We start from the raw sequence: 27,746 nt of genomic DNA, 5'->3' as shown, positions 1-27,746 counted from the left end.
TTTTTAACAATGTTAAGTGTTTTTATTTCCATTCATCTGGCCTTCAATGGTTTGTGGTGACGCCGGAGCCCAGTCCACGGTGGTGGAGCCGACCCAGGAGCACTTGATCGTTCCACCTTTCTAACGCTTCCTGCTTCAGGCCACGGAAAACCAGCTGTGCCGCAGATCCTGGAGGGGAGGAGGGTGGTGGGAGAGGAATGGGGAGGTTGTGTTTTTTTTCACCTTCCAAAATACCAGCTGACCCAAACTGTGCCCCGAGGACAGGTCTAGAGCCGGCCAAGTAATTATGAGGCCCCTCGAGCTCCAATTAAAATTCTGTTGGGATGTGACAGCGGGTTTTTAAAAAGTTGTTTTTTCCAAATCTGGTGTAGCAACAAATGTAAATTTGGATTTGTTTAGTTGTTTTTGCCGTGTTGCCAACTTAAACCACAGCAATTAGGAAACATTCTCTTGATTTTATCCCTCGCAGGAAAATATTTCCATCCGAATATGTTTGCATTTCACCTGGGGGGGGGGGGGGGGGAGGGAGTCAGAGCACAGCAGCAGCCACTGGAGCAGGTCGGGATTTGGCTTCAAAGACACTTCGACCAGCATCCACTGGCTCTTTGAAACACTCAGTTAATGACATTCTACTTATAGTCCGACCTCTGGAAAAACCAGGTCACAGAAGAACACACGTCTGCTCTCAGGTCGATGGCACGAGCTCGTTCTCCTCGGAGACAAAGAAGCTGTCGGCTCCTTCAGGCTGGGACCTCTTTGAAAATAGGAATAATAAACTACAATGTCTTTTCATTTTATTGCATGTGTCATTATCAGCTTTAAAAAAAATCTTTTTTTCATAATATATTCAATAAATATACAGGAACCATGGACTTAATGAGAGTTCTGGTAAAACAGAACATAATTTGTTGGGAAGGAGACGCTAATCTAAATATCTTTCTTTTCAGGTTGATGTTATGTTCAGATTACAGGAATCTTAGTCGTACATGGTCAAATAAAGAACTTTGGATTTATAATATACAATGGGTTGACTCCTGGTAAAGTACCATGCAGAGTGGATGTCGGTGTACCAGACTGCATCCCGAGCACTGAGCATCGCTGTCAAGCAGCAGATATCGTACCGATTTGGCAAAGGAAACATTCATCAAGCAATGGTAAAAAAACAAAAAAACAACAACAGTGAAACCAACATGGCGACACTAAAGTGACATTTTTGTCTGAGCTGGGATGCTTCTGTAGATCTAATGTGGTTCTGATGCAAAGCCAGCAGGTAGTTTCAAACACATGGGAATTACCTTTATTTGCTTTCTGGGGGAGATTGATATTGCTCTTATTTTCTGAAAATATAAATCTTCCGCCTGCAGCCACTTAGCTTAGCGTTAGAGATTTTCCTGTACCAGCATCAGCGAGAGACTACAATGCTACGTTTCCTGCTAATGCAGCAACTTCCAACACTCTCATCCAGATCTCTACCAGAATGCAAATAAGCGTCTTGTCCCTTTAAATCTAACATTGTTACCGTGATCTAACAGTACACTGAGCTGCATTGAGTCTGTCTGCATGATTAAAACCTATTCTGTTCATTTTGGCAGCTGTGATTCTCGGTAAGGAAAGCGTAACGGATGATTGGTCGATATTATTACATTGAAATGTGACTCGGACCAAATTTAACAAACATTAGTAAACACCCTATAGCATAAAAAACAGGTCAATTTTTGAACATCAGAGACGAGCGACTGTAAGCATAACAAAACGACGAGGTGGCGGCTGGTTTTCATGACAAATTTGAGGCATTATGGTGACTGCTGAAACACTGCTAAACATGATCGGGCCTACGTGTTATTGAAATCCTCGGACACGGTCCTGTTCTCTTCCTCAGACTGAATCTGGGTCTGATCTCCCACAGGCAGAGGCTCTGGAAACTGTTCGCTCCACATAGAGATTTACACATTTAAACATTATTTAAAAACCGGGAGAAAAAAAAGAGTTTGTTCAATAAAATACTTGTGACCATCAGTGCTTCTCTCACGTACAAGTACAGGAAGTACAGTTTGTTACTGTAACACGGAAACAGGCAGCTGCAGCCATGTGCTGGTGTCACCTTTGCTCACCGTTGGGAAAGTGTCAACAGGCTGCTGAGCCGAGCGCAGCCTGGCGTCAGTCTGTCAGTGATCCACTAACTCATCGCTCCATTATCAGGTAGAGTCTCCTGGGAGAGTCTCTGTACACGGGCTACACCTGCCCTCGTTCCTCAGCAGGCCGTCTGGAGGTGCCAATGACATCTGTAGTGGTTAATGATTGAGCATGATTGAAGAACATGAAACAGGAGGAGTGATGTCCACTGAAGAGACTTATTTTGTTGGCAGTGGTCCCTTTCAGCTTCCACTTTCCAAATGATCAGTAGTCGTGGGTTAGGCCACAAGGTTAATATGTCAGTTTCCCCCGGGCAAAATCCTAATCCAAGACTCTGTGCATCTGGCCATCCGTCCATCCTTCCCTCCATCATCGCTGCTCGCCGTGGGAGCTGCTGCTCTCTTTAAATACCTCCACTTCTCCACTTGGCTTTTTGGCTCTTCGCTGGGCCACTCAGCCCAATGCTAGATGAACTTGAAGCACTTGGTCTTGTCGTGGGGCAAACGAGTCTTAAACAGCACAGAGTCCACCCGGAACTGCGTGTACAGCAGCGGCATGTAGCCGTACACTTTGACAAAAAAGTTGATGCACTTGTGGCGCTCGTGGAAATGGGAGTCGTCGTGTGAGAGCGCCTGGGGACAGCCGGGACAGCGGAAAGTCCAACGAGATGTCACCTGGGAAAGAAAAAGTCAAGGAGCGTGTCATTACGTAACCTGGTCATTTTGTGGTTTTACAGGTTACATACACCCCATTTATGTCCTTCACATCCAATGCTGTGAGAGTTTCGGCTACTGTTAGCATCCATTAGCATTATTAGACTGCCATTACCCAAGATACTGTGTCATTCTCCAAACACATCAGTCCTGGAGGGAGAAAGCTAACATTAGTCTAATTGGTCTATAACAAACTTCTAACTTACAAACTACATGGTTAATGGTGAGAAATGAGAAGCTGCTTTTGTCAAACAAGAAACAGTCAGTTAGCCAGTCACAGATTTTTCAACACACTCACTGTGCACATAATAGCAAAAGCAATTTATTATCTGCTTTATTTGTCTGATTTTGGTCTAAAATAGAAATGTAGTCTTACTATTAAGGACTCCACATCAGAACTTGTCCCAAATTCATTATTCACAAGGCTTATTCCAAGCAGCGAAACGCTGTCATGCAACACACTCCATCAAAGCTGCCCTTAATTCCCCCTGAAACACCCCAGACTATTAACATCCTCTAAATCAAAAAGAAGTTAAACCGAGGGCCGCTACAACATTTCAGTTCCAGCAGCCTCCATGGCTTGATTGTTATAACTATTTGTCTAGTCATAAATATATAAACTCTCCGGTAATAAATGTCCTTCCAATAAAAATCCAGGAGTAAAACCAGGCAGAACGCACAAACTCGATCTTGTGTTTTTGATTTACTATTTGTGTGGAATATTGGATGTGTCAGTTTGAGTAATGGCAAGGCTAAATGAGGAAAAATATAAATACACAGGTCCTGGGGGAGACACAGAGTTTGCCGACGTGGATCTGAGCACAGCCGAACGCTACTGACCTTGATGGGTGGTTTGCGGGTGATGTGCGACACTAGGAAGTTCATGGCGATGTCCTCGCAGTTTATGTACTCGTCCACCATGTCCCTGATGGCCTGGGGCATCACGTAGGAGTACAGATAGGCGTAGTACTGCAAGTACACAAAGACACAGGGAGACACATGTATGACACGGCTGAGATATAGTAAAAAAAATTTATCTGATGAACGACGTGGTAGTTTTTCATTTTTTTGTGAGGTGCAGGTTCTGACCTTATGGAAGAAAGCCGCTCCCGTCAGGACCATGGAGAGCTCACAGGAGTAGTTGGAGTTGTAAAGCCACGACTGATGGTTGACATCCCACGCGTGGTAGCGCCCAGGGAAGCCCACGACTCGATCTCTAGCCTCACGCCAAACTCTGCGAGACAACGCCGAGCACAGGTGTTCAGCAACATTCCTCAAGAACAAATCCGACCATCTGATAAATGTTGCACGGATTATATTTAATTGTGGTTATCTGTGGCTTTGTGAAGTTATTAGTGTGTCTGAGCGTATGCCACTGCATCCATCTATTTCTGCTCATCATCTACAGAATATAGGTGGCAACTATTTTTTCCCCTTGGGACCAATTAAGTTACAACTGTGATGTCTTTTATCAGCATATGACAATTTTATAAACCGACTTTATTTAAGACAAAAACATTGTTCTTATCTCACATGTACACACGCTGTGGCCCAGTTGCTAAGTTTCTGTCAAACACCGCAGACGATGTCTGAAATCTCAGATGAGCTCAAAGGAAAACACTTAAGAGCAGTAGGATGATGTGAAATCTTTCTTCTTCGGGGGAAGTTGAAGGTGTGGATACATTCCTGGGTAATTCTGCGAGGTGGGTGTTTGACGAATGACCCCCATACACACACAGTCACACTCTCTGCCTGTACGGACAAGCTGCTGCAGCGCTAAGGTGTAGATGAGTCTGAGTGACGGGGGGAATGTTGAGCTAAATCAACACAACAGCGTCCTTCTTTTAATTGGTTCAATGGGATCTCCAAATTCATTCATATTCATCTAAGCCAAACATTGAAAAAGGGATCGATACAAGATGCTGATCAAATGTTTCCCTTTCATTTCCTCTGCTGCAGTCTCTAGTGGTTGGTTCAGTTTCTCAGTGATTTGAGGAATGTGATGCTGCTGCATTTTTTGGTTTCTACTCTGACAAGTAACAAAGCTTTTTCCTTCCATTTTCCTGCATTTTTGTGTTCACCTCACATCTATTAATCTCTATCTATTTTTTTTCATACAGTGCTTGCAAAATAAATAAAATAAAAAATTATGTGTTATTAGATATTCATTTTCCCTCTGGAAAATGTACCCCACCCAAACATTTCCTAGAGCTTCATGCGTCCTCCATCTCATCACTGACCTGAACCCGAACATGATCTCATCGTGGCGGAGGTGAGCGTCATCATCAATCGAGAGAATGGCCTCCGTTTCCACGGCGTCCCAGGGAAGGAAGCGGTTGTTGAGGCTGTTTTTGTCTGTGCGGACGACCTGCAGGCATGAGACGAGACACAACTTGGCAAGAGCTTTTATGGAGGGCACTTTAGAAGCGGCTACTTGTGGTGAGTACTGCTGAGAACATTTTTGAGTGATGCTGCACACGGAGCATTTCGTACGCTTCCCTATAAAAGATGTTAAAACTGAATTACAGGTAAATGCTATCTGGCAGCAAATGACTGATGACTTAAATTCAGCTAGGTGCATATGACTATTATTGTGGTTAAGTGCTTTTAAGCTCTACTAAGATCTTAGGGTATAAATTATTGAAGGGCTTCATCAATCAATACAATATATTTATTTTATTATTATTTATTTGTATTTGTTTTTACCAACCAAAGGCAACAAAACTCAAAAGGTGACTCACAGCAGAGAAAAGCGGCACATCCTCGAATTTAAGGAGCCTGGAATCAACATTCACACCAGTTGATTTTCAAATTAATCTGCTTGCATACAAGCTTGTCCAATTTCAGTGGCATGTTGCGTCAACAACTCCACCAAACAGAGTCCTGTTCTTTAGTGTCTCCCTCACAGCTTAACACTCATCCACAGAGTCTCTGTCACAAACCAATAGTGTGGAAATGAAATGGATTAATATTTTACTTTTCGAACTTAATTCAAAAGCACAAATTCTATTATTCATGAACATCATACTTCTTCACACCCCTGTAGAAAAGCTTCTGGTAATTTGGAAGGACACCCGCAGAGTTTGAATGATGCACACTTCATTATAAAGTACTTAAGCAAACTTTGCACCAGCTCTGACACATATTACAGATTTACTGTTTTGCATTTCAGAGAGTCAGGATGAGAGAGAGATGTATATGTTACTGAATAATCCAACACTACCCTGATTAATATGTGCACATTGGTTGAATAAGGATTATAGCTGCAGGAGCACTTACCACAATGGGAAGGCCAATGTCGGGCCACAGCAGGTCATCTGAAGGAGGCTTGGGTGAATTCCACACCACCACTACCTTGTTGAGGTACGGCAGTCCGTTCAACCTCTCCAGAGAGTTCATCAGCACTTCCTCCCTCTCATATGTCAGCATTACCACTGTGAACTGTTCTCGTGGCACGTTCCCTCCTAAAGCTGCCTGAAACTCCTTTCCTGAACCTCCCGTACCTCCACCTATAGGCCTGAAACCAGTACCGGAGCCGAGGAATTTGGCTTCAGAGGGCAGCACAGGGTCTAGAGGCGTGTGGGGAAACAGATGAAAAGGCCCCGGGGCCCGGTTCCATGCTCTGTAGGTTTCTGCAGCCGTGTATGTGAAGTTGCGCAGAAAGCGTGGAGAAGCGTAGGGGGGCTCAGTCTCCACAGGACCCAAATCCAGATCACCATTGTCAGCCAGGTTGGCATCAGTTCCGGCCAGCTTTCCAGCTTTGTGAGGAATCTCATGGGCGGGCTCTTCTTTGATGGGTGCAGCAGGGACCTGGATGCTGGTTCTGATGCTGGCCAGGATGGTGCTGAGAACATTCTCTGAGGTGGAGAAGTAGGTCTCCCACAGGAAGCGACCCTGCCGCCTCATTGCTAGCAGGTCATTGTCTGATAGGCTGCGCAGCAGAAAGTGCAGCTCAGTGACACGGGGCTTGGGAACTATAATGACAGCCTCACTCCAGCGGATAAACTGGTGGTAAGGTAGTCTGGAGTGATCCCCCAACATGACTGGGATGGCTCCTACCTCTAAGGCTTCAAAGAGCCTCATTCCACAGCCTGCTGAGGCCACCAGCTGCCCATCTCCTGGAGAAATCACCAGGGAAAAAGTCGAAGCCTTGAGCACCTCCAGCCTGTCCTCTCTCTGTCCACAAAGAGACCACTCAGTTGGCAAACTTGGCCGAGGGTCCTTACAGGTGAACTCCACCAGCACCTGATCCAAGTGGCTGTCCTGCACTGCCTTTAAGGTGCCAATAATGCGATCATCGTAGTCGGCTGGTGGGTCTCCTTCCATCTCCTCCTCGAATGACTGAGGAGGTACCTCCTGTAAGCTGCTCCTCAGTGACTCCACCCTCTCTCCTTGGAAGGTGAAGAGGTATTTCCTCTTGACTGGTACTTGAGGGGGCACTTCCAAAAAGTTTGGTTCTGAGAGGGCATGAACCAGTGGGGATACAACCAAGTCAAAGCCCTCACGATACTGCTGCTCCAAAAAGGTGGACTGAGCTACTGCTGCACGTCCTGCGCTCACATTATACAGGAAGTTCTGTGTCATGGATTTTCTAGAGAGATGCACTAGTACATGGTTGTGTCCATCTGATCTCCAGTAGGGAAGAGCTTTTAATTGCTTTTCCAGCTCTGAAGGAGATGGTGGAGGGGAGATCGACTCTTGTATCTCTCCAACAAGGACCATATACAGGCAGGCAATGCTGGGGTTATCAGTTATATAAATGTTGCTCTTAACTGATGCTGCAAAGGCCTGCTTCACCAGTGGGTCAAGATAGTCCCCCCATGAATAAGAGCCTGTGTCGTAGACATAAACAGGAAACCCAGATGTAAGAGGGCAGCGCCCGTAGTCGAAGCAGGACCGCAGACGGCAGGAGCGTGCAGACTTGGGTGGGGGAAGCCCTAGGTCCTCCTTGTCTGGCAGCAACCTTACAGGCAGCGACAGCTTGGGCTGGTTCTGGGCCATTAGCTCTTTATAGGAATGCTCTGTCTGGCTAATAACATTCTTCAATTGCAGCAGATCCTGCTTGGCACTGTCAATGCTGCGTTTGCAGGCCTCAATGCGCAAGTTGAGTCGGGCGATCTCCCCGTTGAGTTCCTGCCTCTTGGCCTCCAGCTGCAGCAGCTCCTCGCTGACCGACTCACGAATGCGGCAAAGATCCTGCACATGTTTGGCTTCGCACAGTTCACCGCCAGGCCGAGGCCCAAAGATACGCTTATCGGGACCTCCAGCTTCGTCAATGGTCGTGAGGTAGTAGTGGGCGATGAGTGGGAAGAAGACCAGGATAAAGAAGAGCATGAAACTGAGCCACGTTAGACGCACACGGCGCAACACCCATGGCTGGCCTCCAGCGCCCACCCCCCCACCGTTTCGCTGCATTGTCAACTCCCTCAGTCCGCTCCTCGCCCCATCATGGAACCGTTGCTATGTGGATCAATAGCAGCCATAGTCAACCTTGTCGGCAAGGCAGTAAGATGGATACTAAATCAAATCTGGGGCGTATTTATGTCCTTGTGTATAGGTCATCGAAGTCCTCTTACGGGTCCTGTGGGCATTGGCAACAGCCTCACCTGTACTCGAATATGTACTCTAACGTGTTATAGCCCACACAACCTATTGCCATTTATGTCACAAGGTAGAGCCATTCTTCCAAATCTATGTCAGGAAACAGTCCCGCGACTGTGGAGGGGTGCCCCTCGAAGAGTGATCCAGGGGGAGCATGTCTGCTCACAGGTGAGGGAGACAGTTGTGTGGGCCAGTTGTTTCTATCTGGGATGTGCTCATTTTATTACTCCTTTTCAGATGTTCCTTAAGATGTGGAGCTTCAACAATCTTCTCCTTTGTCGTCTTGATACAGGAACCTGAGATAAAAGAACAAGAAAAATGGCCAATGAGTGACAAGTATTATCTATGATTATTTGCTGGGAAGACATAACTGTATTTGTATTTACTGTATTTTTCATGCACCTCACAAACTTAAAATTGTGTTTTAATGAAATATGAGAAATTTATTAAGATACTTTATTTCTTCTGCCCTTATAAATTCAGCCCAGTTTGTCATCACAGAAATGCGAGAGGCAAAAGGGTGCAAGGCCTTCAAGTCAAGATCACATTAAAGTACATCTGTAATATTTATAGACTGGCTTTCAACAGTCGGCCAATGTAAGAACAAGACTCTGCAACTCATCCTACTTTCACTGCATTCTGTGCATGATTTTCCGGACCAGGAAAAGAAAGAAGCAGTGTGCTGCGGAATACCAGGGCACATCACTGTCATTTTTTCAAAATTGTATAGAAAGAGCACAAAACGACGGAGAGCCATCACTGGTAAGCTACACAAAGTAGGGGAGCCATGCCAACAGCACCCATCAGCAAATCTCATTAAAAGCGTCCTCCTGCATCCCACACTCATCACTGACTCAAATTACTGAGCATCCCTGATTGATCTCCAGAGTGATGTTGAATTATCTTCACCAGTCCAGAAGAGAAAATGACTCAAAGGAAATCAGCTGCACCTTCTGATGCAGACGCTTGCCAGCTTTCTTCAGAGGTTTACAGCATGTTCCCGAGGCCACTGGAGGAGAGCTTGTGTGTTGGGTCTCATCCTAACATCGATGCTAGAATAGCTTCACATGAATAATTCTTTTCAGCCTCACCTACACCGTATGTTCAAATACAAAGAATGCAACAAAAACCCAGGACCTCAGGCGCTGCTTTTCCAGTTTGCAAATATTTTGGAAAGATGCAGTTGCTCTGGGCTAAAAACCAAAGCAGCACTGGGAGTCACAGTGAAGCTGCGGTTATATTTGACATTGTTGGTTGGTCATTGCATGCGCCAGCTGTGACGCAAAAATGACACCTCTCCCTTTCATACTCGTGCTCGAGGAGCAGCAATTTGGTGTATTCTTGTAAATGGCAGGTGTCGCCACTGAGGAAAATACAATCACGCTGCCAGAAAAAGGTAGAAAAAAAAGACGAAACACAAACTCGAACGGATTCGACACTGGCTTCTTTCCTCCTGGAGCAATCTCACAATTTCTATGCTGCAACATTTATGACATTAAGTAATGTCATGAAGGACATTAACAAGGGAGCATAGCAATATCTGTAGAGACGGACTTGTTCCCAGACTTAAGCTCAACCCATGTTGCACTAGATGTATTTTGTTCCCCAAGTTATGACCAGCGGACATGAAGCCACAAGCCAGCGGAAATTACGCTGTTTCTGGTGCACGTCGCATCGGGCGAGAAAAGGAGCAGCGGCCGTCTCTTTATACTTAAAAACTATAAAGATTCCTACATCAGGAGCATGATCTAAATTTCCCCACAGATAGCAGTCTGCTTTCTTAGCTCATGTAACATCACACCACATCACAAGCCCTAAGGATATTGCATCTGATAGGCTAAGTGCCAAGCAGCCCTTATCCAATGCATTTCAGAACACACAACACTGAGGGAGAGAGAGAGAGCCTCGATAAAGCAGAGCAGCTCGGAGAGACAGAGTCACAGAAACCCGAGGTTTTAAGAAATGCAGGTGGTGATGGTGTTGACCATTCCCTGACATACCAGCTTGTCTTGATAATGTCTGGGCTACTAGTGAATTGCTTTCATCACAACATTGACAGATACCATCTTAAAAACACAACAAGAAGCCATCTTTCATTCCGTCAGCGTCAAATAATCATTTTTCTCTGCTGCCTCCATGGGACTGACATTTCAGAGGTTAAGGGGTTCCTGACTGAAATACAACCCACAGCAACATGTGTGCACAGCTCAGGGAGAGGAACGAGGAAAGGTAGATCACATGAAAGCTTTATGATTTTATCTTCACAAAAATGACATATCCAGCGTCTACTTCCTTCTTTGTAACTAAATGTCTAAAACCACTTAAAACCTTTTAATACACAGCTAATATTTTAGTTATGTTGTAATCGATTTTCCTGTTTAATACATCTATTGATTTTGTCTATAAACTGTTAGAAAATCGTGGGAGGTAGCACCTTTACATTCATTATTGCAAAATGTCAACTAATAAAATATTTGATGATCTTACTATTCAATAATTTATACCAAAATAAATGGTGGATATAATTATAATTCTATAGTAGGACAGAGATTTTAAAATATAAGAGGATTTGATTTTAACTACTGGCTGCAAATAATGTCATCGGCACACAACGGCAGCATGCTTAGCCGGCTGAGCAAACAGTGAGCAAACAAATGCGGAAACAAAGCTCCCCAGGCTAATTAGACAAGATGCTTTGGCTTTACAAAGTAACTACAGCCCAGTGGCTTCTGGTGTATTTATGAGGGGAGCACGTACAGTAGAAACTCCCAGGAATTACGACCCTTTGATCGCTGACCTCCATCCTGCTGCTCAGTGATGCGCCTGAGGTGCGAAATGACCGAGAGACAACTATCACAACAGTCTGATTAATTGCTGCATGACTTCCAATGTCGCGGGGGTAATGGCGGGCAGATGTTGGCAAACGCTGCTGCTCGGCCTAATCTGGAGCCAAAAAACATGCTGGTTTTAAGCTCTGCTCGTGGAAGCATCTGGGAAATGGAGCGCCGCATACACATACACAGGAAAACTAAACTGCAATCTCTTCAGTTGTAGTTTTCTAATCTGCAGAATGTCTTCCCTCCACTACACTCAGCTTAATCTGTCCGAATGGAAAACACACAGTGAGGCATTGATCACTCTGGACTTAGTTTGCAGGGATCAATCATAATGCCGTCATTACCTCGCACTGAGCAGCGAGGCGGTTTGGTGTTAAGCACCTAAAGGACTGCCGATGGAGCCATTTTCACTCGTAGGCTTTAGACGTTCAAGGCAGCAGATGTAAGAGTGCACTATAAAAAAAACTACTTCCACTTGGAGAGATTATAAAATGCCAGTCTTTGCCTTCAGCTTATACAAACATAACACGTCCTGCTGATACACGCTCACACAAAGCTGTGACTGTAGAGCTGCAGTGGTATTATATTCTAATTATTTTGTACAAATAATATGGTAAAAAAAAGATGCCAAGAGCTGAATCATCTCTTTATATTATATTTAATAACTCATAAAGAAAAACACAAATTTCATTTATGATCCAGCTCCTTTTGCAGAAGGAAAAATCTTCAGCACTTTAGATAAAATAGTCTGCAGTCATCTCAGGCGAAAGGAGAAGCTGAGGCACAGCTGCCACCACCACACTGATGACCCAGATAAAACCCCTTTGCTCCACATGGTGAGCACTGAGCGAGCAGCAACACAGTCAGCAAATTACCGGCCGGGCCTATGAATAACGCAGACTGCGGTCGTCTAGCAGTGTGTTAATTTGATTTAGGGGTATAAAAACCGACCATGTGCAGTGGACAGACATTTGGAGTGCAGACTTTAATGTCAATCAAACCCCAAATTCCTCGCTTAAGCCAAGTTAATGAGTGTGAAAGAATTTGCAGTAATATTACTGCGGGCACTCGGAGCCGCACCATGCTGTGATTAAATACCAAGCCGCTTCGGGCAAAAAAAAATTCAAAAGAATAACTGCAGCAGGTGCAGAGTTCAGAGGCTGAATGACGGATTGAGGATGCTGCTTCCAAGTTCACAGACATTTGAGGGAAAGCGCTTGTATAAATGTTTGAACAGTCCCTCTGCACACTGGCACGGCTTTCTGAGACCGGCCTGAAATTCCTCCATGAAGGAACAGAGAGCACAGACAGAATCGACATCCAACCATAACAGGCTTTCACTCGAGCACTATCGAGTTAACTGCAGGGTACCATCACATGTAGGGGAAAGACGGCATTAACAGCTTGGGAATCTGTGAAAGCTGATGATTCTGAGAATGAGGATCTTTTGACGTTTTTCCTATCCTGTCTATGAGGAGTTTTGGACAGGTAGCAAATGAGGGAAAGATCACACAGCTTCTATTTTTAATAAGACCTTAGGTAGCACGTCTCCAAAATATATAGTGACCACAAGTACTATTGAAGATGGATCCTATTTTGGCACGGTGGCGGAGAGACATTCCTCTAAGCCTTGATAATGTCATTAAATTCAAAATTGTTTTTGAATCGAGTTGGCATCGACAACCATTTGAATACGTAAGAGGTGGGGGGTTATTGGGGTTGTGTCAGATGCTGCAGCCATCAAAGGTTTTGTACCATGACTGAGTGGACACATTTTTAATGGATGCCCATTTAAGCTGCCACTTTTTTAACAAAAGTGGCAGAAGTGGGCTTTGATACAGTTTTAACTGTTGTGAAAATTAATTCCCTTTATGACTCACTACTAACAAAAATAATCTGCAATTTTCTAAGACAGCTGCTTTGGTATTATATCAGTTCATTAGATGGCAGCAACCCTAAGGGCTTTATTTCTTAATTTCAGGCAGCAAAAGTTTTTTTTTGGCAAGTTCAAATCTACTTTTACTTTGCACCAGGTGTAACATCGAGCCCCAAGAGTCTGCAGACATGCTAGCATCTCTGTTAAGATATGTATGTTTATCTCCAAACCACAACAGTCTGAGAGGAATCTGTCCAACTGAATGTTTATGCCAAGTTTGAACAAAGTCCCTTGTGGCGTTCCTCAGATATCACATTGACGAGAATGCAACGGACGGGTGGACGGACAACCCGGACACATAATGCCTCGACCACAGCTGTCGAGAGCTGAGGCATAAAAAGGAATAAGAGTGCAAACTAAAGCCTGGAAGTGGCATAAATCCAAACGTACACCATTCTATCTTGCTGCAGCACAGGCCTCTGGAGGTGACACTGCTGCACCTCGGAAAAAACATCGTGCCTGCTGGGACTCCGGGTTACCCTGATGTATTTTCTCCCCTTCAAGGGCTTGGCTCATTGTGCTTAGAGACTAGCCTTTCCATAATTAATTATGAGTTCGTGGAGGAGATGGAGGTAAGGCTTTCCCTGTGGAGGTGATGGGGGGGGGGGAGAAAAAAAGGAGAGATGGAGGCAGCTGCAGGGGAAGGTACAGTCACATGGCTGTGTGAGGGGAGCAGCTGTTGCAGCCATGGATCACAGCTCATCTGCAGACGGCTGACTGAACCATCTCAAGGATCTTTTGCACCGGTGAATTACAGAGGTGACTGCAGGGCTGTGGAGCCGCACTCAAAAGGGGGAATGAAAAGTCAGAGGATGTAAGAGTGCTTGGAAAAGGAATTCAAAAGTTTGTTGATTAACTGACTGAAAAGTACATAAAATGATGCCACCTGGATCTTGAGAAAATGTTGATATCAATATTTTCTAACTTGAACACCATCAATTCCAATAAACATTGATAATGTAGGTCGATATGAGCAGACGGACATTTTTGCTGATATTTGGTTTCATTTGTGTTTTTTAAAGTCATCTACGATAAAGGTTATTATTAAATTGTGAAATATCAAGCCTCAATGACATTCATATCCATATCTTAGAAAGGATTGCCAAATTCCTTTAAATGTTTATATCAGTTTAAGTTTGGTATCAAATTGTTTTATACCCCGGTATTGATATGACACCAGTGCTTCAAAAAATAAACTAAAATTGTAGCTCTCGCCTTCAGTGACTGACGGAGAAGCCAAATCCAGCAGAGCGTTAAATCCAACAGAGGAAGACAGAAAAATAAACTGGGTTCGTCCTCCCCTGTGTGTTGTTGCAGTCAGAGTCAGAGCAGAAGAGACTGAGACATGCCTGCGATATGCAGACAATTTGAAATCTATTTAAAATACCATATCAAAAAGGATATTGTCTAAAATAAGATTAAAAGAGGATGCTAGTGTGCATGTAAATATACTCTGTGTTTAGTTCACAGATTAATCTAAAAATGAAAATGATTCTTGGTTTCTAACCCGATCTGAGACTAATAACGTGGTTCAGTGATTGGTCACATGAATAAAAACATTATGTCTGTAACTTCTATTTAGATATACAAATATATTGTTTATACAGTTTCTGGAAATGTATTGATAAACCATTGATGGAAAAATCCTATCGAGTTAATACATGAAATATCAAAACACGTAATCAGATAGTAACAATAATCAAATTTTGCAACACAACAGTGCTGGTCAGTTATTAATTGATTAATCAGCAATATTTTCCACCGTGCTCCATTAGCTTCCATGATAAAAACTCAGACAGCAAGTTAATTAACTTTTATACCCTCATCCAACCCATATTGTAGTATATTAAAAATGACATGCACGCCTAATTAAAGGAGTTCATTAAATACAATTTGGTTTAAATTAGTTCTTCGATGCCACAAGCTGAAACTGACTCATAATTGGTTGAGTCACGACTGCATCCATGACATTTTAGCGTCATTTTCTTTCACAACGGGAGGAAGTGAAGTCGTCCATTTTTATTTACAGTCTACAGTGTCAGCAGTGAAAACTTTCCAGTAGCTGCTGTTTCTGCGGTTCTTTTTATTATCCAATAACACGGAGCAGGAGATAAAAATGAGGCTGTAATGATCATCAGGACCATCAGCGCGGTGACGACCTGGCGCAGGCGCAATTAAAATCGTCCTCCATGTGGACCGCCTCCCACTCGCTGCAAACTATACGAGCGTGTTGACCTTTATCTCTCAGTGTGTGCATCAAAAGTGAAGAGACAAATGGAGGCAGACAGAAGACCCACCCTTCAATGCCCCCGCTGTGTGGATACAAACATCACACACCAGTTGTCTGATGTGTATTTATAACGTTGCAGAATACCAGGGACGGCAAGAGAGAGAACCAGGAAAAAGGAATGAGTGCATAATGACAGATGGACCTGAATGCCTTCCAACCTAAAACCAAAAAAAAAAGGTTCCCTTGTCGGATTGCACATGTTCGTCCTTTAAGTATCAACTCAAGATAAATCTATCTATCATGAGTATCAAAGAAAGGGCTGTGGCAACTTGACTGCAACTGAGTACCAATCTTTGAGCTTGACAGGTGATGACGCTCTGTGTTTGCGAGGCCTGGGAGCCTGATCAACAAAATGCATCACACCGGCTTTGCAGCGAGCTCCAATCTGTCACCGGAGCCTCTGCTGTAAAACTGCTGTGGCACGAGTACGGTGCCCTGCAGGGCTGAGGTGAGGAGCCACTCACACTCACTGTGCTGGTGAGAGCTGAGAATGTGACAACCAATTAGAGTCGGAGCAGATGTTCAGACACAGGACCCCCCACTAAGTTTTCCCACGCACACAACTCAAAACATTCTCTAATTAGCTTCAACTTCTAAAATCCTTTAAAGATATATTTTTTTAATGTTTTTAATTTCTTACTTTTTTTTTTAACTCACACAGTCTGCAAATTTTTAATTATGGTTAGTTAGCATTGTTACTCTGCTCCTCCCAAAAACAAAGGGAAGAGTTAGCTTTCCTTTAATTAGGGTTCCACTGGTGTTGATTTGAAGTTTAATTTCCATTAAGTTGTACTTCTTGGAGGCAAAGTGCAGTTTTTTCCAGAATCAGGAGGAAAATGTGACCTTTGAACCCTGAAATCTAATCAGTTAATCTTTTTGTCCAAGTGGCAAATGTTTTGTGAGGCCAACACGATGTTGACCTTTGACATGTGACCACCAATATCTAATTGTTTGATCTATGAGCTTAAGTGAACATTTGTGCCAAATTTGAAAGAATTCTCTCGAGGGTTTCTTAAGACAACACTTTCATGAGCCAAAAACATAACTTTCAAATTTCATCGTTGAGTAATACTAAACTTTTGTCGGAAATTTGAAGAAATTCCCTTGAGGGCTATCCTTGAGATATCCTGTTTACAAGAATGGAACGGATGGATGGACAAGTCGAAAACATACTGCCTCCGGCCGCTGGCTTTCACTGCCGAAGTCGTTGGCCCAGAATTACAGTTTTCCGGTCCACAGAAAAGAAGACTGGATGTGTTTATAGAATGAGCATTGCTGAATACAAATAGATGAGATGCGGGGTCTCGTGATCACACTCCAGGCGAGATGCATGACTAGTTTTAATGTAGTGTGAAAAGAAGCATTTGACTGTTTTCCGCAGGCCTTTTTCTTCTTGCCAGGCCTGGTGGTAAATAAAGCTATTTAAATATTTGTTCTACTTATGAGCATCTATAGATTCACAATGTTTCCCAAAGGTGTCTATGTGAAAAGTTTCTCCTGAACTTTATCATGCTCCATCCCCCCTCAGTGAGAGTAACTGCTGTGGTACCAGAGGATGAACTGACCTAAATGCATATCTGTGTTCCCTCTTGGTTTTTCAACTGTTTTCACTTCGTCCATCAGAGCAGAAAATGTCTGACAGGATGAGGCAGAGGGGAAGGAGCTCAACGGAGAAAGTAACATCTGCAGAAAGGAAAAAAAATGTGATTTGAGTAATCTAATGTGTGGTCACAAACTGTAAGCTTCTGTGATTCTCTCAAGGGCAAATGTTCTTGTGTGTGTGTGTCGGTCGCAGTTTGAAAATAAATTAGCTGGCCTAGCTTTCTTGATTAGTCCGCAAAGCCGTTGCTGATGAGCTTCCTGAATTAATCAGAGCTGTTGGATCTGATACCGTTGACTGATCAGAGAAGAAACCACACGTCCATAGATAATATCACAGTTTGAAAATATTCGGATAAGGTTCCACTGGCATTTGTGGACACATAGCGCAATTTGTTCCCTAAAGGTCCAAACTATGGATCGACTATGCTTGTAATTAGTTTTTTGCAGTGTAAAAACCTTTTTAAAAAACTTTTTGGGTTAACATTAGGGCCGCAGGTAACAATTATTTTAATGATTGACTCATCTCTAAAATGTCACAAATTCAAATGTCTTTCATATATAAAAAAACAAATATATTCAGTGTACCATCACGAAGGACAAGGGATCAAATTGGCATTTACACTTAAACATGCCAAACATAAGTATTCCATTAGGACTGCTGATTCATTTTCTATCAATTAGTCGCCTACATGCTGCATCTTGTAACATCTTATTTTCACAGTGTGAACAGCTTAATTTACGTGTTTCTCCGACTAACGTTTCAAGCTGGATGTGTGAAATCAGATCCTCGCTCATAAGAAGCAGTGAAAGACTTGTTTATCAGCTCCAACACTCAGGGTGTCTCATATGTAGGTCTCTGAAATCTAAATAGTCTTATAAATGTGGAACACTAAGATCATATATTTTGGAAACCAAAATTCAAACAAGCTTCTCTTCCATGTGCTGTTATACGGCAGGTCCCTGTCTCATGTGACACACTTTTTTTGTCAAGCTCTATCTATCTTCAGAGGGAATTTCTGTGAAACTGGTATTTGACCCATTCATTACCGAAAATGTAATTACAGGCTGCCACATGGTTTTCATTTAACCATTTGCATCTGCGTAATTACTTTAGACAGAGATGAAAAGAGACAGAAAAGTCTGAGGATACATGTCCAAGCCAACAGAATCTAGTAAATCGTCAGGTAAAATGGAAACCAAAAGCAGCTTTAGGATGGATGCTGCTTTAAATGTTTTTGACTAATCATGATAATATCCAAACTGAAGGATCAATAGTCTTCCCCTCTTTCAAAAGGGTATCTTAGAATCAAGGCATTTATTTGCTTTATAATTGTCCTATGATTTCAGACCAAATAAGAAATGGTTGCAGGTTAGAATCCAGAATCCTTTTGCTTAGAGGCAACAATTCTAACCACTGTGCCACCCAATTTCCTGACACAGTCCAAAGACATGCAGTGAAGGTCAAGTGGGAACACTAAATTGTCCGTGGGTGGGAATGTGAGTGTGAATGGTTGTTTGTCTCTATATGTCAAGATAGACTAGTGACTTGTCCAGAGTGTTTCCTGCTTCACATCTAATGCAAACTGGGATTATCTATAGCCCCCAGTAACCCTCACACCAGATAAGCAGTTAAGATAATAAATTGAAGAAAACATGGTTTAAGCTACTCATAGATAAATTAAAGTAAATTCCTCTCAATAATCAAGAGATTGAGACATTCCAAACTCCGCCCCACTTTAACCCTGTCAGATGCAGAGAAGCTCGTCCACGCATTCATCTCCTCTAGACTGGACTACTGCAATTCCCTTTTCACTGGGATCACTGGCAAGAACATCCAAAAACTGCAATTCATTCAAAACAGCGCTGCCAGGATCCTGATGAGAGTCCGTAAATATGAGCACATAACACCAATTCTCCACTCACTCCACTGGCTCCCTGTCTCAACCCGGATTGAATACAAAGTCCTACTCCTCACCTATAACTGCATAAATGGACATGCACCTCCCTACCTACAAGAACTCATCACTCCCCAAACCTCCACCCGCACCCTCAGATCTACAAGTAGCTCGCTCCTTCGGGTTCCCAACACCAAGCTCCGCACCATGGGCGACCGGGCCTTTTGCTCAGCAGCGCCCCGCCTATGGAATGGTCTCCCTGACCACCTGAGGGCAACACAGACCCTGGACTCTTTTAAGACTGGCCTAAAAACCTTTTTATTCAAGAAGACGTTTTTACTTTAAGTTGAGTTTTTTTTTTAGGACTTTGTTTTTAACTATGTACTTGTGGCACTCTGAGATCCTCGGATGAAGAGTGCCTTACAAATAAAATGAATTATTATTATTATTTCACAGGACAAACAGTCATATTTTTTTAGGGTCAGGTCCAATCTGAATAAATCGCCTATCTTCAAGCTAAAATTAAGTCCAGTCATCATAATTATAAGAACAGGTCAGTGTTACAAGTGTTTGTCCAAGACAAGAAAAAGAAAGAGCTGGATAGAAAGGTTGTTTTTGTATTCCAGAGTGAAAGCTGCCTCAGTGATTTATTACATGTGGTGCTCACTGCAGCAGAGATTTTCATGAGTCCAAAGAAACCGGTCTTCCTCTCAATCACGAAACTTCGAGGGTAAAGTTGAGTGATTTGCACCGAGGCACATTGCTCTTCGAATACTAACTTTCTATACGAGTACACATCAGAGAGACAGAAAAACATGGAGGTTCACCAGTTAGAATATCCATAATACACAATGGGATTTCTGCCAATTAAACTAATTACATCAAACAGTGTTTCCCGTTTATTACCTAGACTGTGTCTGCCTGCCATATTTGAATTTGTCCCACCACAGTTTCATAATGAACCTACATTTCTTGTGCACATCTCATAATGACATGAGATCTAATGTTTTGCTTCCTTGCTGCACTGTGTATCAGTGTGCAGCAATATTTGCAATGCTTGCTTGTGCGCTCTTGTCCACAATGTTTTACTATCCATGCAGACAGTCAGAACTTGTACTTTCAGCTGTCGTTGTTCCCACAAGTGGAATGTAATCAGTTCCCGCTCTCACGTATGTGTACCTGTCACTTCGAATAGATTACATGAATTCTGTGGTACATTGTGTGTTGCTACACTATACACTAGAGACACTGCATGTGGTTTGTGCCCAGTGAAAGAGATGTGATGAAATGAAACTTACTTTTAGTTAACTCAGGAAGTGGTTAAACTTTTCACAACAGCTTTTGCTAGCTTGGATTTCACATGAATTCAATTATGCTATATTTAACAAAGCATTCTGACTTGACACAGTAAAAAATATGATTCCATTGCTATGTCAGGACCATGGTATTTGCATCCTTGCTTACTCACGCACCTGAATGAACAGAGGCATTAAGGTTGGTGCTTTTCCTGCTGTGACAAATCAAAATGCGCATGTTGAGCATGTTTTTAGTTCAGCATTACATCTTCAATTGTTTTCAACTTTCCCCTCCGTCGGCTCTCGAAAAGTTGTGAACAGACATGCACTCTGAACAGAGTGCAAATGGAAGCATGACTCCAAATATTTGCCTTGACAACTGAGTCGAATTGTGAGGTCTCTGCCAACTCATAGCATCAACACCACTCTGTGCCAACCCTGCAATATCAACATTTAGGCTAAATCAACAAATAGGACTAGTTTGTAAGCCACGATAATTACACAAAAATTATAAAAAAGGCAAGCTAAGACATTTAAGTGATTTTCATCCACTGAGTGCTGTCCCTGTTCGCAAAATAAGACAAATTTAGACATAGATCACGTTGATGTTTGTTTGCACAAACATCTTAAAAGTCAAAGACATTCCCTGTGTAGATCGAGATATATATACATGTAATAGTGGTGGGGGAAAAAAATCGATTCTGTTCAGTATCGCGATATTTTGCGCCCGCGATTATATCGATACTGTAGCACAAAGTATTGCAATATTTACAATTATATATGTAACAGCCTCTGGCTGGCAAAGCATGACGAGGAGAGTTTCAGAGTTTAAAAGATACCTAGTGTGTATGCGGAAAGGATGTTCTCCACTGCAGGAGATTTAGTAACGGCCCAGAGGAGCACTTTAACATCTGAGCATGTTGACCAACTCCTTTTTCTGAACAAAAATGCCAATATTCCCAAATGAATTTAACATTTTGGGTCATGACCTTGCAGGTCTCAATTTAATTGAAGCTCTAGGTTACTCTTATTTATATGATTGAGCTCAGTGTTCATGTGAGAGGTCTCCTATTCAGAAAATAATTACAAAGGTCCTGGTTCCTGAATGTTCAAGGACAAAGTTTTTGCACTTCAGTTAATGTGTAGAAGACAATGTTGTTCACAGAATTAAATGGGACATTTGAAGTGAGGTGAGCAGTCTTATTTTCCTCATTTTTTGTAATGCCTTTGAATAATATGGGGGACATGAATCGCAGAATCGAATCGCAATACTTGCAGTAACGCAATATATCGCAGAATCGCAATACTATTGAATCGTGGCCCAAATATCGTAATACTATTGAATCGTCACATTTTTGCCAATTCCCACCCCTAACATGTAATAAAAGTATTTTCCCTTTTGGTCATACATGATTAAACCTGACTCTTCCCTAAATATTTCACAGAGGAAAAAGTTAGCGGCTAACTCAGCAAAATTAACACAAGCCCTGAAATCCCGCCCTCCCAACAAATCAATCCTTGTGTTATCTCGCCGTGGTAGCGGTAGCAGCCCGGCTCGCTGTGTCCTCCTGAGAGCTCTTTCTCCCCCCCCCCTCCTGTGCAGGCTGGCGTAGGCCATAACAGATTGACTCAACCCGACAACAGCTGCCAGAACCCTGCAAGCCTCATACTCCAGACACTGATGGATTGTGGGAGGGGAGCCAGGGTGATTAGCCCCTGACATGGGAGAATTATTGCAGTGTACCTCCCCAAAAGAGACTGCACCTGAGTGTCAGCGAGGGGCACTCACACAGCATTAAGTCATGTTGTTAGTGCCCATTCGGCCTTTCAAATGCACCGAGCTCGATCTTGGGATGTCAAGAACAACAAGTGGAAAATTGTGTGGGGGCGCAGATCAAACAAATCACTCTAGAATGGCCTCATTGTGACAGTGACTGCCTTCTTTTCACAAGACAACAGGTTCTGTGTGATTTGTAAAAAGAAATAAGGGACTGACACTCAAATATTCACTCTTGCCTCACATTATATTTATTTTTAAGTGCTTTTCTCACACAGCACTTCCCTAGAGCTCGACAGTATCTTCCACTAACTAAGGTCCAGTGGAGGAGGGAAAACTGGACTTCTATTTAAGGAAGTATTTCTGTTTGGAAAACGAATTAGCTGAGAAATTCGACAGCGAGCATGGCACGGAGAGCTGCTGTTTTCTGACTTTGCCAAAAGTACAACAACTCAGACCATATCTCGTTCTCCAGTTACTCTTCGTACAGCTTCGAGCTGTTACATCTGTTCTTCTCTCTGCCGTTATTCAATAAACACACAGAACAAGCTGTCCTTGGGTTCTGTAGCCTTACTTCTCCTGCCTCTTAAAGCAGATGTTCATTAGGGGTAGAAGAGCTTGCTTCTCCATACCGAGAACACTCAGCTATTCAGCTAAACCTCAGCGCTCTCTCAGAGGACAGCAGGACAGTTTGGACAGAATGGAAGTTGAGAGATAGCGGTTGCCATTTGACAAGGACATGCCAAATAATGCCTCAGTGTTTTTAACAATGCAACCAAGTTCTCTCACACTGGCCCGTGACATTTTTACCAGACTAATCATAACTCAGGGCTGCCACGAAGAAGCATACTCCAACCCTGACATAAGTAGAACAGCTCTAAGCAAGATACATTTATCATTTAATAGTTTTCACTCTACAGGCTGTAACAATAGTAAAAATGTAAAAAGGGGAACGCACATGTGTAACCACCAACATAAAAGAGGGCTCCATTCAGTAAGGCGACAGCCAATGAGCCAGCATGCACAACATCATGACTGGAGTTGAAAGCCCATATAAAACTCAAAATTCATTCATGTTATTAGTTCCATCTGTTCTTTTCCTGCAATCAAATAAAAAAAAATTGCTGTGAAAAACATCTGTTGTGTTCAGTAAGAACAGAGCTAACTCGACTTCAGCAGCATGAGCTGAAGATCTCCTTCTCTTCACTTGGTGCTTTGCTGTATTTTCTAACCATGCACCGAATTTGTCTTCCGTGTTATTATTTGATTCTCAGATATCACAGGCGACTTATCTACTGTAATAAAACGACTCGCACGGTTGAGAAAAGATTGGGTCAAAATGTCAGATCGGGAGTAGAAATAACACCTTATTGCTTAATTCTACCTATCGCAACCTGGAGAACCCTGGCTACTCCATGTTAGCAGATGGGACATGGGTTTAACTAAAAAGTTTAGGTAGTTCTTATCACTCTGCTGTATGTTAAAGTGCTACAGTTTGGTTTTAATTCATTCTTTGATGCTATAAAAACAGAGCAAAACGTCATGATTGACAACTGACCCCGACTGGTGATTGGTCAATCAAGTGTTTTGGAAATATTGTCTTCTAGAGAATACAACAGTGCATGACCCAAGTGTAAGCGAACACAATTTGAGGCATGTACTGCGGTTACTAAATTGTAAGCCCTTTGTTTACAGTAGGGACTTATGAGATCACACATAAAACCAAATGTGCAGCTATGTTATTATTTTGGTTTAGTCTGTGAGAAATTCCTTTTTTTTGGTCTGAGTGTTTTAAAAAAAAAACACATTTTTTTTTATTCCAAAGTACAGGATCTTTATCAGGCCTGAAGTATTCAACGCAGACCGATTTCATATAATGAAATACTGACTTTGCAGTTTTTCTGTCCCAACACAGTATGGCAACAGCAAACCTATGAGAGAAAAAGATCAATATCAGTGTTCACAGTGGAATACACTTTACCCTATACAGTCACATCAATGCGTGTTGTGGTTCAATCTGACCACAACAAGGGGAAAAGTTTTATATTCACAACATTATCTAAACAATAACATCTCTATCAGCATCTCAAATTCCAGAGAGATTTGTGCTGACATTTAATCTGACAGCCTCATTTGTTCAGTTCCCAGTTAACAAATACTGAAATGGCATACAGCTGTTTATCTGAGCACAGAAAATAAATATCAATGATGGAAAAGGGCTTCCAAATAAAAACACCAATTCATAACAAACACAAGCAGCATAGATCTGCTGTGATACACTCACTGACCCCAATTACTCGGTGAAGACAACTGACCTGCAAAAACTACCACGTGCCCCGTCCTCACCATCCCACACAAAGATGCCAAAATCTAGTTAGACATGATGAATATACATCACAACCTGATATTTGGAAAGTTGATACGGTCCCAATGTGAAATCTGAACTCTAACTTCTCCTGCCTCTATACCTGAGGAAAAGATTATGCACTTCTCACTGCAATCTCCCGTTTAGTTTCCTCTGCATCATCAGATTCTGGGACACTGCGTATGTACGAGCTCAGCAACTTTGTTTATCCACCGAGTTTCAGACTTTGAAAGACACAAAAGTAACACAAAATGTACTCAAACGGGAAATCTGGCTCATATTTTCCCCGACTTTACAAGGACTTCCCATCTGATTTGACACAACCCTCTTCCTGTTGAGTAACAATGCACAAATACTCTGAAGACAGCCACACAAAAAAAAAAATCACCACATTCTTGGCCAACAGCTCTGGTGAGGCTTTTATTAAGTGATCACCTCTGAGCCCAGAAATCTTAAGTGAAAAGTGATTTACTGGTTAGTGAAATGTGATTTAAAAGCAGTGGCCCCTGGCAGTAACTTTACTGTTCTCACAAACAGGCTGAGCCTCGTCTTAATGGTGACAACTTTAACAAAACTGCAAGAGGCTGGTGGATACAACACTCAACTTATATACAGTGTAGGGGACGCTGCTTTAAGACGACTGTACTTGAACCACCCTGTCCAGTGAGTCAATGGTTGATAATCAAAATAGAAATGACACTACATTTGTATGGAGTTGTCAGTTAATTAGGTACACCTAGCTAAAAACAAACGCAGGTTCATGCAACCAGCCTGCAATTATTCAATGAACAGAAAATGCAATCAACACCTCTTCTAATATCTAATCAATCTAATCAATATCTGAGTGTAGCAACCTACTTCCACTGCAGGATGGTTGTACTGGACTGCATCGGTTTCAGCTGGGTGTACCTAATAAACTGTCGTACAACTCACTTAGGAGGCTGTAGAGAGAACGGTTGCCGTATTACATAATACCAAGAGATTTTAGGTCTAAACAAGATATAAAGAAACAGGATGATAACTACAGAAACAAAAGGTGGGTTTCATGAAAGAAAAGACACATTAAATGAAGGGTTAGATGGTAGCAGCGATGTCTGGTGATACTCTGTAATGTACACAGGTCTGCAGTAGGGAAGAAACTATAAAAAGCACTGGGTCTGATGGTAAAGATTCAGTACATGACTGACAAGGCAGATCTAAAACATTTCAAACTCACACCCAACAGAACTTCCATTAGCAAATCTACAATTTTACCATGACCTGCATGTTCGCATGAAAGTCTGATCTGTACAATCATCGTGAATTATAACGCTTGTGCATGTGCTTGCCATTAAGGAGCTCCAGGTTAAATTGTGACTTTTTTAAATGGAATTCGGGGTGACACTCTACTTTCTACACTGAGGGCATGTTTGAGGACAGGGACGATCAAATCTAAATGTAACACAACGTGCTTTAAAGGAATAAAAGCAATAATAAATAAATAAATAAAAACCTGAATGAGGGAACACCAAAAGGCAGGTATGAAAAGGAGGACAAAATAATAAAATGCTAAAAGATATGTGAAAAGAATAAAGTTGAATATTAAATGCTAAAATAGATGGGAAAGGGGTAAAGACACAATTATTAAATTGTGACTTATTTCTTTTTAAATGGAATAAGGTGTGACAGTCTACTTTCTACACTGAGGGCATGTTTGAGGACAGGGACGATCAAATCTAAAAGTAACAAAACGTGCTTTAAAGGAATAAAAGCAATAATTAATAAAGAATTAAAAACCTGAATGAGGGAACACCAAAAGGCAGGTATGAAAAGGAGGACAAAATAATAAAATGCTAAAATAGATGTGAAAAGGATAAAGTTGAATATTAAATGCTAAAATAGATGGGAAAGGGGTAAAGACACAATTATTAAATTGTGACTTATTTCTTTTTAAATGGAATAAGGTGTGACACTCTACTTTCTACACTGAGGACGTGTTTGAGGACAGGGACGATCAAATCGAGATGTGCACCGAACCGGCATGTGTACCGGGGGGGTCCCGTACCGGGGGGGGGACCGTCTCCGGGTGAGACGCCGGCTGGTTGACGTGTACCTCAGCCGAGATCAAAGCAGAAACACTCACGACTTCCATTGGCTGCAAAATACAAAACGACTCCGAAGTCTTTACGTACAAAACACTACATTTCCAGCAGTGTCACTGGTGAACCCAGCTACACTGAGGACGGGAGGTGCAGGGGGACACGGGGACATATGTCTCTTGTGGTCAATGAGCTAGCCTGTTAGCCAGCAGTGGTCACAACACAGCGCTGTTAGCTTCGGATGCTACTCACCGCAGCGGAGTCCCGGGGATAAAGCGAGTCGTGGCCGCTCGGTGGCTCCGTCACGCCGGTACCGGTTCGGCGGGTCGGTGGGCTCGCGGTGTCCGGTCGAGCCCACTGTGCTGCGTGTTCGAGTCCCGCTCCGCTCACAGCCTCAGCTCCATTAAAAGCTGCATTGTGTCGGAGCGAGGGACGGACGGACACACAGCACCGACAGCCCGCCGCGGAGCATTGTGGGACATGGTGTTTATGTCCCACAAATTTCGAGGGGAGTTTATAAAAAGGGGCTAAATGCTACACCTGGTGGTTGATGTCGGTACTAATGTATTTTAACGTGAATTTAACCTGATTGTTTGAAGTGGTGGAAAAAGTCGGACATTTATATTGATTCATTTAATTTGGTTTAATTTATATTCCAACAACATACACTGCTATTGTATATCCATGTAACACTTTATAATATTCTAAATGTTTGCAAACTTTTCCAACTCAAAACCTTGTAGAATATTTTATAATGGAAAGTATGAAAATTAATGCAGTGGTATCAATCGATTGTACCTTATTTTTGAAACACTTTTCATGCAAAAAAAAGTAACATTAAGCAGCAAAGATCCAGGGATCTGTATTGCTGTAGATTCGTGCAGTAGTGAGGACTCACCTGGTCTGTGCATGAAGTGGAAGTCAACTGAGAAGCTAAACTTGAACGAGGACATTCAGAGGGGGACGGAGAGACAGCTCCCCTTCAAAGTAAGAGTTCAGGAGGCTGCAGGTTTGATTTGATTAATGAGTTATGAGTGACCCTTACTCCGTGTGCTAGTTGATGGGAACATTATGTCATTTATTTGATCACTGGATATAAACTAGAAGGTTTTGCATGAATTTTCAGAATTACATTAAATTAAATGTGTCCCACACTGTGATTCTAGTAGGCGACAGAAGCCAAGGTTGGAAACTACTGGGTTATTCTCTAACAATAGGTTTTTA

General features: G+C 42.6%; 1 protein-coding gene across 1 annotated transcript; it reads right to left on the bottom strand.

The window, feature by feature from the left end:
• Positions 1–777: 777 nt before the first annotated feature.
• On the bottom strand, positions 778–26,958 carry extl3 (exostosin-like glycosyltransferase 3). The gene is made up of 6 exons (XM_061091569.1): positions 26,775–26,958; positions 6,126–8,743; positions 5,087–5,214; positions 3,936–4,080; positions 3,687–3,815; positions 778–2,807 (listed from the first exon to the last, which is right to left on the bottom strand). Exons 2-6 carry the CDS (start codon positions 8,259–8,261, stop codon positions 2,598–2,600), a joined length of 2,748 nt encoding a protein of 915 aa, XP_060947552.1. The 5' UTR covers positions 8,262–8,743; positions 26,775–26,958; the 3' UTR covers positions 778–2,597.
• Positions 26,959–27,746: the final 788 nt, after the last annotated feature.

Source organism: Limanda limanda, chromosome 18 (genome assembly GCF_963576545.1).
Source record: "Limanda limanda chromosome 18, fLimLim1.1, whole genome shotgun sequence".
NCBI lineage: Eukaryota > Metazoa > Chordata > Actinopteri > Pleuronectiformes > Pleuronectidae > Limanda > Limanda limanda.
Note: the sequence above shows the minus strand (reverse complement) of the source record. Positions and strands in the feature narration are given on the sequence as shown.